This window comes from Pelodiscus sinensis, chromosome 32, assembly GCF_049634645.1.
Source record: "Pelodiscus sinensis isolate JC-2024 chromosome 32, ASM4963464v1, whole genome shotgun sequence".
In the NCBI taxonomy this organism is placed as follows: Eukaryota; Metazoa; Chordata; order Testudines; family Trionychidae; genus Pelodiscus; species Pelodiscus sinensis.
The window spans coordinates 9,610,018-9,626,015 of NC_134742.1; the positions used below are offsets into that span (position 1 = coordinate 9,610,018).

The 15,998-nt window shown below is 49.6% G+C and overlaps 2 protein-coding genes across 2 annotated transcripts in view; one reads left to right on the forward strand and one right to left on the reverse strand.

Annotated features, from left to right (window-relative positions):
* LOC102452245 (uncharacterized) overlaps window positions 1–15,998 on the reverse strand; it is a 505,721-nt gene that overhangs the window by 68,298 nt on the left and 421,425 nt on the right.
* LOC102452498 (uncharacterized) overlaps window positions 1–15,998 on the forward strand; it is a 59,974-nt gene that overhangs the window by 8,756 nt on the left and 35,220 nt on the right. The window contains 2 exon segments of the mRNA XM_075914134.1: window positions 1,599–1,658; window positions 11,000–11,200. Of these exon segments, the coding sequence (XP_075770249.1) occupies window positions 1,599–1,658; window positions 11,000–11,200 (261 nt within the window).

Consider the following 15,998-nt stretch of genomic DNA (forward strand, 5'->3'; position numbering starts at 1 on the left):
TGAATGTTTAAATTATCAGAGCTTTTGTTGTGCAAGCAATTTTCAAGTTATTTTCTCTTCCATTTCATTCATTACCATTCAACACAGTTTTGGGGCAGTAGTTCTTTCCCAGATGAATTTCCATCAAATACGTCGTCTTTAATTGTTTTGAGATTTGTTTCTTTATCTGGTGAGAGTGGGGGCTATTAGGGACAGGGTCTCCTTCTGAACAGGTTGGTGTGACACTCTTTTAATGTAAGTGACTTTCATCTAATGGCTGCCGTTTTTTTGTCTGGCTGCGGATGAAGGCTTTTAGGCCTTCCAATATGGCTACAGAACAAGGCCTTCTCCTTACTCTAGCAACTGCAGGCGAGGGATGTTTCTGAGGACAGGACAAGGAGTAATGGGCTTAAAGTGCAGCAGGGGAGGTTTAGATTGGACATTAGGAAAAAATTCCTAACTGTCAGGGTGGTCAAATATTGGAATAAATTGCCAAGGGAGGTGGTGGAATCTCCCTCTCTGGAGCTATTTAAGAACAGGTTAGATAGACATCTGTCAGGGATGGTGTAGACGGAGCTTGGTCCTGCCTTGAGGGCGGGGGGCTGGACTCGATGACCTCTCGAGGTCCCTTCCAGTCCTATGATTCTATGATTCTATGATGTTAAATATCGGTTAATTAAATAGTCGATTAACCTCATGAATTCTTATCAGTTACTCAACTATTATAAAGTCCCTTGGGGGCAGGGCCGGCAGCCAATGTGCTCCCGCCCCACTTCCAAGGAGCCCCCAGTTACTCTGCATTGCTGCCTCTGTATCAGAGGCAGCAATGTGAGGTACCAGGCGGGAGCTGGTCCACGAGCGGAGCCAGTTTAAAAACCTGTTCCCCTCGCAGACTGACTGCTTGTTGCCCTGTGATGCTGCCTCTGATACAGAGGCAGCAGTGCAGGGCAGCAGCAGCAGCCCCTGTCCAGGATGGGGTCTCAGCTCCCAAATCCAGTGTGAGTCGGAACTGAGCTGGGCAGAGCCACAGCAGAGGTAAGTCCTGGTCCGGTCACGAGCCAGGCTGCTGACCAGCCTGCTAAAAAATTTACTGGTGCGTGGGGAGGAATGCGAGTAGCCTATAGCATTAACCTGAAAGCTTTTGCTAATTGGTTAATCGAGTACGCTATTACATCCCTACTGCAGGTCCAAGGCGTAAACAGACCCCACGGCTCCCAGTTAGAGCCAGGACTTTGCAAACTCTGAACCTCCTGTTAGTGTCAAAGGGACCGAAGTGGGAAAAGTTACTTTGAAACCAAAGTCTGTGCAGGATCAGGGTCTAGGTTACGACAAAGGCAGTGAGTGTACGAGACAAACCCAGTGGATTTTAAAGGGTGGGAGGGGATGAGGAGGGAACAATTAGTTCTCACTTAGTTTGTCTGTGCTGGGGTGAGTGTGAGGCTGCAGGGATGTTGGTTCCACTGCTGGTGCCTGAGTGGGAGGGAAACAGAAGGTTTCAGACCTTTTCATATTCAACACCTGAGTGTGTCTCTGTCTGGTCTCTGTTACAATTAAATCCCAGCTCTGTGTGATCACAATGCAAACCTGAAATCTCCCCTCTCCTCTCCTCCCCCCTCCAGACACACTGCCGTCTGCACTGGAGGCCCAAAGAGGGGAACCCCGAGGAGTGCACGGACTGGGTGAGTTGCCTTGGAGACATATGTCTCCCTTGGAGCCAGACCTGCTGGCCACTTGCGGGATGCAGCGCGTTGTCTCAGGACAGGCAGGCACAAGGCAGGCGGCCGAAGCACCACTGACCCCAGGAGCCAGCCATGTAAGCAAGATCCACACACTCTCCTGCCCCAGTCTCCTCCAGCACAGGGGCCACCTCCTGCACCCCAAGCTCATCATTCCGGGCCCCAGACCATAGCCCCAGTACAGCGCCCAGCCCAGAGCTCCTCCCCAAAACTGGAGCCCCCTCTTACATCCTGGAGCCCTCACCCCCTCTAACAACCCAACTCCCTGCCTCAGCTTGGTCTCTGGTATTCCAAAACCCTCAGCCTCCCCCGCCAGCCTGGAGCCCCACCCTAAAGCCCACATCCCTAACCAGAGCCCCCTCACCCTCCTGCCCCTGCCTGGAGCTCAACCATTCAGAGCCCAACCCCCATTTAGAGCCCTTGCCTCAACCACTCGGCCCCACCCCCACCACACATTTTCCATGGGTGGAAAGACTTTTGTTCTGTGATAACCTCACCTCCATATTGGTGCAGAGAACAGTCACGGACATAAAAATTAGAGGGAACACTAGCCACGTGCCCCCATTTTTTAACAAGGGCATAGTTTGGGGGCAGGCGGCCATGTTGCCTCTCCAAACAGCTAGGGCTGTCAACGTGTAGACGACTACACAATTAACCGATAAGCCTAAGTCATCCTGTCGTCTATACACATTCCCCTGTATCAGGGGCAGCAAGTGGTAGGGAGGTGGAAGCCGGTGCCCATGGGGAGCCAGCTTAAAGCCAGCCTTCCTAGAGCATTGGATTTGCCTGCCCGCCTCCCACCTCTGCACTGCTGCCTCTGTTAGAGGCAGCAACACGAAGAGTGGGGGGGGGCAGGTGGGAGCCCGTATGCATGGGGAGTCGGCTTTGAAACCAGATCTCCACACATGCCGGTTTTGCGGACCTGCCTGCCCTCCTCTTTTTCCTTCCTATACAGGGATCAGGGAGAAGGAGAGGATCAGGATCCAGTGGTTACACAACTATTCAATTACACGGTATCTGACATCCCTACAAACAGCAGGCCTGGAACTTTGCAGGCAGTGACTGTCCTTTGTAGTGGGGCAGCTGATCATAGACCCAGAGACTCACAGAATCTAGAATCATTGAATACTAGAACCAGAAGGGACCTCGAGAGGTCATCAAGTTCAGTCCCCTGCCCTCCTGGCAGGACCAAGCACTGTCTAGAGCTTCCCTGATGTTTATCTAGCCTGCTTTTAAATATCCCCAGTGATGGAGATTCCACAACCTCCCTAGGCAATTTATTTCAGTGTTTAACCACCCTGACAGGAAGCTTTTCCTAGTGTCCAGCCTAAACCTCCTTTGCTGCAATTTAAGCCCATTGCTTCTTGTCCTATCCTTAGAGGTCAAGCAGAACAATTTTTCTCCCTCCTCCTTGTAACACCCTTTTAAGTACTGGAAAGCTGCTATCATGTCCCCTCTCAGTCTTCTCCTTTCCAAACGAAACCAGCCCAATTCCTTCAGCCTTCCCGCATAGCTCATGTTTTCAGGATCTTTAATCATTTTTGTTGCTCTTCTCTGGACCCTCTCCAGTTTCTCTACATCTTTCTTGAAATGTGATGCCCAGAACTGGACACAATACTCCAACTGAGGCTTGATCCGCGCAGAGTAGAGCGGAAGAATGACTTCTGGTGTCTTGCTCACAACATTCCTGTTCATGCATCCCACAATCATGTTTGTTTTTTTTGCATCAGTGTCACACCGTTGACTCATATTTAGCTTGTGATCCACTATGACCCCTAGATCCCTTTCTACAGTACTCCTTCCTAGACAGTCGCTTCCCCTTCTGTGTGTGTGAAAGTGATTGTTCCTTCCTAAGTGGAGCACTTCGCACTTGTCCTTATTAAACTTCATCCTATTTACCTCAGATAATTTCTCCAGTTTGTCCAGATAATTTTAAATTATGACCCTGTCCTCCAAAGCAGTTGCAACCCCTCCCTGCTTGGTAATATCTGCAGACTTTATAAGCGTACTCTTTATGCCATCATTTAAATCGTTGATGAAGATATTGAATAGAACCGGTCCCAAAACAGACCCCTGCGGAATCCCACTTGTTATGCCGTTCCAGCATGGCTATGAACCATTAATAACTACTTTCTGAGTATGGTTATCCAGCCAGTTATGCACCCACCTTATAGTAGCCCCATCTAGGTTGTATTTCCCTAGTTTATTGATAAGAAGGTCATGTGAGACTATATAAAATGCTTTACTAAATCTAGGTATACCATATCCACCATCCCCCTTTATCCACAAGACTTGTTATCCTATCAAAGAAAGCTATCACATTGCTATGCCATGATTTGTTGTTTACAAATCCATGCTGGCTGTTACCTATCACCTTATTATCTTCCAGATGTTGGCAGATGAGTTCCTTAATTACTTGCTTCATTATCTTTTCTAACGGAGAAGTTAAGAGGACTGGTCCTGAGTTTCTTGGATTGTTCTTATTTTTCTTTTTTAGATGGGCACTGTATTTGCCCTTTTCCTGTCTTCTGGGCTCTCTTCTGACTTCGATGACTTTTCAAAGATGCTAGCTAAATACCTCCTCTATCAGGTCCTTGAGTATTCTAGAATCTGTTTCATCAGACCCTGGTGACCTGAAGACATCTAACGTCTCTAAGTGATTTTTAACTTTGATTTTCTTTTTCAATAGCAAGGGGTTCCTCGCCATCCATCGAACACAGAACTGACTCGAGCCCCCACTCAGTAACCTGGGAAATTCACACACCACCCCTGGGCCCCTCTGAGAGGCAATGCTTCCCCCTCGCAATAACAGAGACTTTTAATAAAAAGGGAGGAAAGTAACATGGACCGAGTTCATAACCAAATCACAAGTCAATATCTCATCCCGAGTAGGCTGGGCATTGTCCCTTGCCTCTCACGTTCTTAAGTCCAGCAACGTAAGCATCCCCTTCACATCCTCAACCCCTGTCTGCACCCCTCTCACAGTCGCTGCCCTTGGTCAGGACAGGCAAGGAGTTCACCTCCCATCCTGAGTGTGGAGGAGGGAGGGAAGTATCTGATGCACTCCGTTGGTCATTTGCCTTCCACCTGCTCGCTGATCTCTGCTGCCACCCTTCCCGCCGCTCGTCGTGCCTCTCCCTCCCTCCCTGTTGGCTGCTTGGCACATCATCCGCTGGCTTGTGTTAGATTTGGCTCTGGGCCAAACTTAGTGATTTCAGCTCTTGTCCCAGAGCACAGTCCAGCCACAAGAAAGTCCAGCGTCCACGGGAGTAAATTTAAAATAACGAGACTCCTGATGGAGTCTGTTCTACTTTTATAATTAGAACAGGGGGGAGAAACAGGTTGAACCAGTCTTACCACTCACACCTGGAGGGCATGCAGCCTGCTGATTCAGAGCCCTGCCCTCCCCTCCCCCAATTAACTTCACAGAACTTCAGCAGGGGAACCCATGTCCATCCGAGGCTCTTTACACGGACAATCTATCTTCTTTGAACTGCGTTAAACACAGTCTGACTTTTCTGCATCCCCACAATAACTGCAAGGATTGCTGATCATATCTCACAATTCCTGCATTTAGCGTTAACACAGTTTGTGACTCCACAACAGCCAAATTGGTTACCATGGGCAAAACACCACTATAACAGTTGTATATCTAGCAGGCCTAAGCAAACTGAGTGAACTGTATTTACATGCACACGCCCAGAATCTCATTCTTTAAACAGAGCGTGTTTCCCTCTTTTGTGCCAGGTTAAGCACAGACTGTCGTCTTTTGTATTTCCCCCAATAATTAGACATTGCAATTAGTATTAGCATAATTTGTGACCCAACACCAGCCAAGTTGATTGCAACGAGCAAAACACCATTGTAACAGCTGAATATCTAACACAGCGGTTCTCAAACTTTTTGGGCTCCGGAGACCTTTACATGCGTAAAAATGTATGCGGAGCCCCAGGGGTCCACTGATTGTATGTGTTGTACCTATCGATGTTTGTCAACCTCGCAGACCCCTGGAGATGTCTCTGGAGCACAGTTTGAGAAACACTGATCTACCACATCTAAACAAAGCTGGAGCAAACTGTATTTACATACACTCACCCAGGATTTCTTTCCCTTTCCAACTGACAGTAATGCAGTGTTTCTCTCAAAGGGAAACCACGAAACCACTTGGATAAACCTGTAACTGGCTGTGCCAGTTTGTTTAGTTACGAGCGTCGCGGCTGCAGAGCGTCCTGGCTCCCATTAGCTCCATTTCACCGTTTGCCACCAAGGGGAGCTAAGGGAAGCGGCGTGGCCAGGCAAAGGCCAATGTTAAACACTGACTGGTGTGGCTGGGTTTCACCCACAAAGTATTGACCACCGTTTGCCTAGATTTCCAAACTGTCTCTAGACACTCAGGACTAGGGACCAGGAAGCGGGGAGGAAACTAATAAGAGTTTTTTACATGCGCACAACGTGTTACACGTTCCCTCAAGCACTGCATGTCGGATGTTTTAGGGCATTCTGTCTCCTGTCCGTGTAGCAGCACAGATAGAGGCACTGCGGGGGTCTAGCAGTGAGAACCAATAAATTAGGACAGCTTCACCTTTAAGAACACAGCCAGGAAGCTGCCCTGTACTCAAACACAGCACCTAGAGAGGGGCAATAAAAACCCCTCTCTGCCACCCACCTCTGCTCTTTTGCACACTCAGCAGGTGGCTCATCCCACTGGGGTAACTCTTACCCCCTATGCCCCTCTCTGTGTGGGGACAAAAACCCTGTACAGGGATTGGCTGCGTCCCCCCTAGCCAAGCTGAACCCCAGCTCCTCCCCTCTTCCTGATTTTTTTCCCTCTATCCCCCTTCTGCCTCACATTAAAGTGGCTTGATCCTCCCCCCCCCCCCCCCCCCCCCCCGGCCAGTAATTTTATGCCCGCTGCTCGGCTCTCGCCACCCCCTTTCCTCCGTTTTGCCCCCTTTCGCCCATTTTAACCCCTGTAAAAAGCCACCCGCAGAAAGTGTGGGCAAGGCTAAGGGCAGTGGCTTCAGCAGAGCTACTGAGCATGCTCAGTGCATCTGGTTTGAGTAAGTTTAAAAAAAAAATTGGGAGAATACAAAAGTCCCCCTGTCACAGCCACTCTGACTGGTGCCTCATTCCCACTGGGTTGACTGTTCTTACCTCTTCTGTCCTGCCTGTGCTGGGGCTTTGCCCTCTGTGTCTCTCCGGCCACGGAGTTTATCTGCCGCACCTCCCCCCCACCCGCCCTGATTTTGTCCCAGCACCGATTCTAGCCCTGCCTGCAGCCGCTTCACCCCCCTGCCCAGCCAATTTTCATCCCCCTCCTCCGTGTAGCCCCTTTTCCTTTTAACTCCATGTAATATGTAGTCATATACATAGTAAGGGCAGCACAAAGGGCAGGAGCTTCAACAGAGCTACTGAGCATGCTCAGTAACCCTACGTTTTTCCTAGGTGGGACAGCCCTATAGGGAGCGGCTCTGTACAAACCAATAGCTCATCCCTTTGCCCGGGGCTTGCCTCTCACCTGCAGGCCACTCTGTGTCCAAACTAGCGGCTCAGCCCAGGCTCCTGGGCTATGTCTGCACTGGCGGCTTATTGCGCACAAACATTTTGTGCAAGAAAACGTCCACGCTGCCATGTGCACGCTGTGCTTTTGCGCAAGAGCGCCCACGGCAGTGTGGACGCCCTCTTGCGCAAGAAATCCCTGCGTCCACACTGCCCCCTTGCGCCAGAGCTCCAGCGCAAGAGGGCTTACACCTGTTAGAAAAGAGCGTAGCGCTTGCGCAAGGAGCCGTCTCTTACCGCGCCGTACCGTAAATTTCCTTGCGCAAGAGCGGGCGGGCAGTGTAGACGCTCTGCGGATTCTTGCGCAATAACCCGCCTGTGTAGACATAGCCCAGGGGCCCCACGGAGGCAGCAGCAGCGTGTGACTGGGCTGCCCCACCCCGATCTGCGGAGCAGCCACGGGGCAGAACCTGTAGGAGGGAGGAGGGGGGGTTAACCCCTTACCTCCTGGGAGCTGTACACCTAGGCTGGACAGGGGCAGCCCCAGGCATGTGGAACCCAGCACAGGCTGTGATGCCCATGACAGCCCCTGGGGAGTGGGCAGGCAGGTGCAGGAGTTAGCAACTTTTTGGGCCGGGCGCTGCTGTGGGGTAGGGTGGGCAGGGCTGGAAGCTCCGTCTCTCCTACTCGCACCCCAGGGTAGGGTGGTCTGGTCATACGGTGCTGCTACCCCCATTGGGAGGGCTGGAGGAGCGGGGAGGGGTGCACTGAAAATCCGGCCGGTAAGGTGGGGGAGGGGGATCAGTCCACATGTGTGACGTGTTTGGGTGACTGCAGTCCTGGGCCAGCTCCAGGGCTTAGCTCAGATTGAGAGCTGCGTGGTCAAGTAGCAGCCCTGCAGGGTTGGACTCCCCGGGGCTCTCCCAGAGCCTGACCAGGTCCTTTTGCACTGCAGCTTGCCGGTGAGGGGCGAGCCCCGAGCAAAGGGCTGGGCCAGGCAGCGGCAACATCTGCTATGGGACGGGGCTGGAGCAGGGGCTACTCGACCTGTGTGCTACTGCCCCAGCACTCCCTGTAGCTGCAGCCCACTCGGGACTTGGGGCAAATCGCAGGTGGAGGTGTCTGTGCAGGGGCCAAACCGACCACACGGGTGGTGGGGTCACACAGCTGGTGGCAGGCCCAGGAGTGGGGCCAAAGGCAAATCAGGGCAGGCAGCGGGGTTAAAAACCGGATCTGGCCCTGCCAGCCAGTGGCAGAGGGGAAACCCACAGTATTGATGGAGGGGGGGAGAGGAAGCCAATTGCAGTGCTCACGAACATGGCCAATGGGGGCGGATGTGGGTGTTTCCTCATTTCCAAGCTGGGGTATCTCAGAGCCGCTTCCCAGGGCAGTGATTCACATGGCCCGATATCCCCCAGGGACTGGCCAAGGCAGCTCTTCCCTGCCGGATAAGGTAGATTCCCCTGCTAAAAGGGCTGTTCGTGGAGAGGAGCTGCTGGATCCCTAAGGGCTCTTCAGACCAGTGCAGTGGTTCTCAAAGTGCTGCCGTCATGGCTTGAGCTCAGCCCTCTCTGCTCCCCCACCTAGCGGGGAGCCCACGCTGCCGCTCGAGCCTCATGCTCCGTGCGTAGCGGCAAGGCTGCAGCACCAGCTCCGGCTTCCAGCTCGGAGGGCGTGCGGGGAGGGGGTGCAGAAAGCAAATTCAGCCCCCCTCGCTCCCCCATGGGCTGCGAAGCTATAGGTGGAGGAGCGCCGCCCCACCCCTCCAGCCATGGGAAACTCCCACCTAGGTCCCACCAAACTCAGTCGCCATGGTAACAGCAGTGCATCCCTCAGGTACTCCTGCAGGGCAGGCAGCAGGTTGGGCTGCTCGGGGCCCAGCCGGGTGGGTTGGGCGGTCGTGGTGCGCGAGTGTCTGGTGCCCTCCCCTTTCCCCAGCAGCAGGTTGGGCCGTGCCAGGGGGCAGCACTGGGGTTGCGGAGCCCACACACAGGACACAGGTGGGGGCGTGAGGCCCTTTGGGGTTTTGCACCCACTGGGACTCGGTCCGGGTAGCCAAACGGCCTCAGCGCCCACCTATGAGACTCTGCCCCCCTCTGGGCTGGATGCCTCGCCTCTCCACACTGTGTCCAGTTTCCCTCCCCCAGGGACACCCCATCTCCCTGAACCCGATCAGCTACTCCCGAATCCCAGTAAATCTGGTCTGTGGGAAGCCCTGAACCTTAGTCCTACCTGTCCCTTTCCCTCGCCCTGTGGGGCCGGAGCGCCAGAGGAATGAGGTGTCTTGGTTGGGAGGTTTTGGAGGTGTTGTTTTGCTTCTCCCTTGAGTCATTCCCAACTAATTTTTCTGGGGGCCAGTGGCCCCTGACACACAGAAGATTCCCCAACCCTGCCATAAATAAAACATGGAAATCTTTTGTGTTGGACATCAATTAATATTTTACTTTATTTGAAATGTTTGATAAACTTAACATGAGAAAGTTAAAGCACTTAGTCTGTTTAATAATTTAAATTGCGGCAGCACTAGCAAGATGGCGCTGGTGTAATTAAGTAATTAATGGTGAGTTTCTATTCGCAACGGGTGGTCGGCGGACAGGTTTCCATTGAGCCAGGTGGTCAATGGGCCAAAAAGTTTGAGAACCACTGGTCTAAGTGGTATGGCTCAGTGAGAACTAATGACTGAAAGCAGAAGCCAGACAATTTCAGGCTAGAGAGGAGGCACAAATGTTTGATAGGGAAGATGATTAACCCCTGCAACAAATGGCCAAAGGACGTGATGGATTCTCCATCTCTTGAGAAGTTTAGACACCTCCATCCATGTTCAGGCAGCAGAATAAATAGCTGCTTTAGATAAAACACTGGGCGTTCAGAACTGAATCCCCTTGTTTCAGGTGCAGGAATGTTGAAACTCAAGCCAGGTATTCAGGTAAATGAATGTGGTTTTGGGGTCTAACTTGTGTGTGCTTTTTATGGAATATCTAGACTCAAGCATTTGGCCAAAATGGCCGGGTCTAGCACAGGGGTCGGCAACCTACACTATGGCTGTCTTGGCTGCCCCATGTGCCGGAGCTGGAGCAGGGCTGGGGTGCGGATGGCCCTACTGGGACAGCTGCACCGTTGCCCCAGTTCCAGCATCGGCATGGTGGCTGCCCAGTTGCTCCCAGGGTGGGCTGTGTGGCAGGCGGCTCGCACCATGTGCTGGAACTGGGGCCAGGTAGGATCCCATCTGGCCACAGCATTCCGATCCTGGGGCAGAACCTGCAGTCTGGCCCCCATCTAGCCACAGAAAGGACTGGCAGCAACCCTTCCCCCCCCCCCCCACTGTGGCACGGCTAGGAGGGGACATAACCCTGACTCCCGCACCCCCACATCAGCAGCCCCCTGCCATAAGATTAACAGAAGACAGCCCGAATGTCTGCATGAAGCTGGATTTGTCCAGTTATGATGTAAACTTCAAAGAAACGTGCGAAAAGATGCAGCAGCAGAAGTCCCGTTAAATAAAGTCCGTGAGAACAATGTTTCATTGACGCTACTATCAATCATCATGTCAGTTATCAATCCTATTACGTTGTATATTTTCAGTTCATGCCAAAGGGCATTCTTATACGGCTCTGTGTTGACCACTTGCTCTGAATTTCGATGTAGTTTGGCTCCTTAGTTTGAAAAGGTTGCCGGCCCCTGTTCTAGCAGGTGTGTCACCAGGAACAGAGTCTGGAGAGAATGGGTGGTGGAAAGGATTAAAGCCCTTTCTGAAATGTCTCCCATTGCTCTTCTCCCCCCGACAGGTTGCAGAACGCCCATGTCTTGCTCCAGCTCAGCCCATGGCCAGCACAGCCAGGGACAGGAAATGGCTGTGGCGGAGCTGGTGAGCTTCGAGGAGGTGGCTGTGTATTTCTCAGAGGAGGAATGGGCTCTGGTGGACCCGGATCAGAGAGCCCTCTACTGGGATGTGATGCAGGAGAATTATGAGGCTGTGAGCTGCCTTGGTAAGGATCCTTGTCCCCTCGGGTATCAGGAGCTGGGTGGGCTCTGGAGCAGCTGGGTTTGGTTCAGTTCAGGGTCTAACGAAACTACCTAAACTTTACCCTACTTACAGAAAATGAAGAATGGTGTCTTGGAGAGAGAGAGAGAGAGACATGCTTGTCCCTCTCTGTAGCTGCAGAGGACTCTCTCACAGAGACAAAAGGAGAAAGGAAAAAATCCAAATTCCTTTGTCCCAGTTTGAAAGCCCCACCTACATTCCTACCGGTCACTCCACCTGGCTAGGTGTAGTTAACCCCTTAAATCCCAGGCTGCTGGCTAACCCTCATAATCATGACAGACACCATAAAAGGGGCCCAACTTAAATTGAATGCCCCAAAATAATAAAACATAGTGGCTGTATCTAGACTGGCCAGTTTTTCCGGAAAATCAGCCGCTTTTCCGGAAAAACTTGCCAGCTGTCTACACTGGCCGCTTGAATTTCCACAAAAGCACTGACTTTCTACTGTAAGAAATCAGTGCTTTTTGCGGAAATACTGTGCTGCTCCCATTCGAGCAAAAGTCTTTTTCTGAAAGACTTTTGCGCGAAAGGGCCAGTGTAGACAGCAGAGATTTCTTTTCTGCAAAAAAGCCCCGATCCCGAAAATGGCGATTGGGGCTTTTTTGCGGAAAAGCGCGTCTAGATTGGCCACGGACGCTTTTCCGCAAAAAGTGCTTTTGCGGAAAAGCGTCCTGACAATCTAGACGCTCTTTTCCGAAAATGCTTTTAATGGAAAACTTTTCCGTTAAAAGCATTTCCGGAAAGTCATGCCAGTCTAGACGTAGCCAGTAAGGGAACCAAAAAAGTGCCTCTGTGGGTTAACTACCAAGTAAAAGAAGCCGTGAGATAAAAAAGGCATTGTTTAAAAGCGAAAGTTAAACACTAGTGAGGAAAATAGAAAAAAGCATAAAGTCTCTCAAATTAAGTGTAAATATATAATAAGGAAAGCCAAAAAGAAGTTTGAAGAACAGCTAGCCAAAAACTCGGAGCAGGAAACCTGCTAAACAACCAGTGGGGCCCCTGGATGGTCAAGATGCTAATGGAGCACTCAAAGACGATAAGGCCATTGCAGAGAAACTAAATGAATTCTTTACTTCGGCCTTCACAGCTGAGAATGTGAGGGAGATTCCCAAACCAGAGCTGTTATTTTTAGGTGACAAATCTGAGGAATTGTCCCAGATTGAGGTGTCGTTAGAGGAGCTTTTGGAACAAATTGATAAACTTTACAGTAACAAGTCACTGAGATGAGATGGCTTTCACAGAAGAGTTCTGTAAGAACTCAGCTGTGAAATTATGGAACTATTAACTGTGGTTTGTAACCTATTCTTTAGCTATTTTCCAGTCATTAGGTACAGAAAGGCTGCGTCTAGATTGGCATGATTTTCTAGAAATGCTTTTAACTGAAAAGTTTTCCGCTAAAAGCATTTTTGGAATAGAGCGTCTAGATTGGCACGGACACTCTTCCGCAAAAGCACATTTTGCGGAAAAGCGTCCGTGCCAATCTAGACGCGCTTTTGCGCAAAAAAGCCCTGATCGCCATTTTCGCGATCCGGGGCTTTTTTGCGAAAAACATATCTGAATTGTCTACACTGGCCCTTTCGCGCAAAAGCTTTGCGCAGAAGGGACTTTTGCCTGAACGGGAGCAGAATAGTATTTCCGCAAGAAGCACTGATTTCTTATATGAGCTCATCAGTGTCCTTGCAGAAATTCAAGCGGCCAGTGTAGACAGCTGGCAAGTTTTTCCGGAAAAGCAGCTGATTTTCTGGAAAAACTGGCCAGTCTAGACACAGCCAAGATGATTTAATGTGACTCCTATATTTACAAAGGGCTCTAAAGGTGATCCTGGCAATTACAGACTGGTAATTCTAATGTCAGTACTGGGCAAAGTAGTTGAAACTATAGTTAAGAATAGAATTGTCAGACATATAGATGAACATTATTTGTTGGGGAGAAGTCAACATGGTTTCTGTAAAGGAAAATCATGCCTTACTAATCTGCTAGAGTTCTTTGATGGGGTCAGCAAGTATGTGGACAAGAGGCATGAAGTGGATATAGTGTACTTAGATTTCCAGAAAGCCTTTGATAAGGTCCCTCACCAAAGGCCCTTAAGTAAAGTAAGTTGTCATGGCATATATTGGCATTGGGAAAAATAATCCCAACTATACATACATAAAATATTTGACTCGTGCTTTTATTAATGTTTGAGTCTCTATGTGTGTGTTCCTCCTCTCTATAAACTTTTAGCTGGTTATGTCCCTCTGAGGTCTCATATTTTAAATTTTATTATATATTTGTATTTTTTGTTTGTTCTTGTAAGCCACCTTGAATATTTTAAATAGAAAGGCGGGGTAAAAATATTTAAATAAATAAAATAAATACAATATGATGGGGAGTAATTGAGCTACAATTACTCAAGAGAGATCTTGGAGTCATTGTGGCTAGCTCTCTGAAAACATCCACTCAATGTGCAGTGGCAGTCAAAAAAGCAAACAATGTTACAGCTCATTAAAAAAGGGATAGAAGATAAGATAGAGAATAGCCTGTTGCCTCTGTAAAACCATGGTATGCCCACATCTTGAATATTGCATACAGATGTGGTTGCCTTATCTCAAAAAGATATATTGGCATTGGAAAAGGTTCAGAAAAAGGCAACAAAAATGATTAGGTCCTGTATGAAGAGAGATTTAAAAAGACTGGGACATTTCAATTTAGAAAAGAGTAGACAAGGGGGGGGGAGATGATAGGTATGGAGAAAGTGAATAAGGAAAAGTTATTTACTATGGCTATGGCTATGTCTAGACTACAAACCTCTTTCGATAAAGAGCATCTAGACTACAACCAATACTTTCGAAAAAGCAAGCCGCTTTTTCGAAAGAGAGCACCCAGGCAGTCTGGATGCTCTTTCAAAAAAAGCAGTTTGCATTACATAGCGCCTTTTTTTCGAAAGAGCACTTTCTAAAAAAGGCGCTATTCCTTGTAAAATGAGGTTTTCCACGGTCGATAAAACTGCTGCGTTTTTTTCAATTTACTTTCGAAAGAACGTGGCAGCAACTAGACGCAAGGGAAGTTTTTTCGAAAAAGTCACTTTTTTCGAAAAAACCCTGTAGTCTAGACACACCCTATATGTTGTTATAAGAAGCAGAGGTCACTAAATGAAATTAAGAGATAGAGGTTTTTAAACAAAAGGAAGACTTTTCACGTAGTGCACAGTCAACCTGTGGAACTCCTTGCCAGAGGATGTTGTGAAAACCAAGACTTTAACAGGATTTAAAAAAAACTAGATAAATCCATGGAGGATAGGTCCATCAATACTTATTAATCAGGATGGGTAGGAACAGTGTCCTTAGCCTCTATTTCTCAGAAACTGGGAATGGGCGATAGGGGAAGAATCATCACTTGATGATTCCCTGTTCTATTCACTTCATCTGGGGCAACTTGTATTAGTCACTGTTGGAAGACAGGTTGCTGTGCCAGATGGATGTTTGGTCTGAACCAGTATGACCGTTCTTATGTTACTTCTGGAGAGGATTTTTCCCACTTCAAGTTGTTTTCAGTTATCCAATGTTGCTTTGTCAGGATTGAATGTTGGTTACGGGACACTAAACAGGAGGTTTGGAATAACACGTGCCTCATGCTACAGTCTTACTGACCCACTCACAGAACACACCCCCTGCCATCCCCTCGTCCTCCAGTGATATGTGGCCACCGTTACCAGAATAAAGCCCACATTTTGGGCTGGATTGCTGACATCCTGGGCAGTGCAGGAAGGGATGTGGCTACATGGGAGGCGGGGTGCTGTGGAAACTCCGTTGTCTGATTTAATGCATTAGAGTGAGGGTAATCGAAGTTCATCTTCCCTTTTCCTGTTGCAGAGGCAACTCTGAGGCCGGGGTGAGGAGCTGGTGTCCCCCGATTGTCGATACTATTCCTGGCATATTTCCGACCTTGTAACTATGATGGGGAAGGAGGAATGGGGCGCCTCCACTATTTTCCAGTGTTAGAATTATAGAGCAGTGAATACCCTGCAGTCCTAGGCCAACAGGTCTGTCCCCTCCTATCAGCAGGCACAGAGGAAGCACTTGTGTTTGGCCAAGGTGCGTTTCAGTTGACAGCTGACAGACATCTGCCCGGCGATGTTAGAAAGCCTGGACTAAAAGGTAGTTTGATGGGAGGGAGACCGATCCAGAGCGGAGAGGTACAAAGGTCTGAGGGGATTCTACATGAGCAGAACTTAATGCAGGATCTGACTTGGATTTTTTTTAATGTAAAGTATTCAGGTTGCCTTTGCAGAGACGTGTTAATAATCTGCACTCTTCCTCGCCGTTCTGAGGAGGCTATTGAGTATTTTTAGAGAGTGCAGATGAGGCTGCAGTGAGGCCTTAACAAGCACAGGATCAGGCTCTAAACTGCTGGCAAGTCCACACAGTGAACAAACTGAATAAACACTTTGATCTTTCTGCTGCAGTGTCCGTCTGGGTGGCACCCAGCAATGCCAGGCGAAAAGGAATAGCTCTGTGGTGGTGTTGTGACTGCGGTTGCTTTAAGAAGTTGCGTTCGTGCTGGTTACTCTCTCAGATTTTGTCTACACAAGCAAGCTTAGAGCGGTGCCGAGGTAGCCCTGTACCACAGCAGTGCGGGCATGACAAGAGCGCTGGGAGAGAGCTCTCTCCCAGGGCTGTAGACAAACCACCTCCAGGAGGGGAGTAGCTGGGAGCGCATTTACCCTGCTGCTTCACAGCGCTGTGACTTGCTGCGCCCATAGA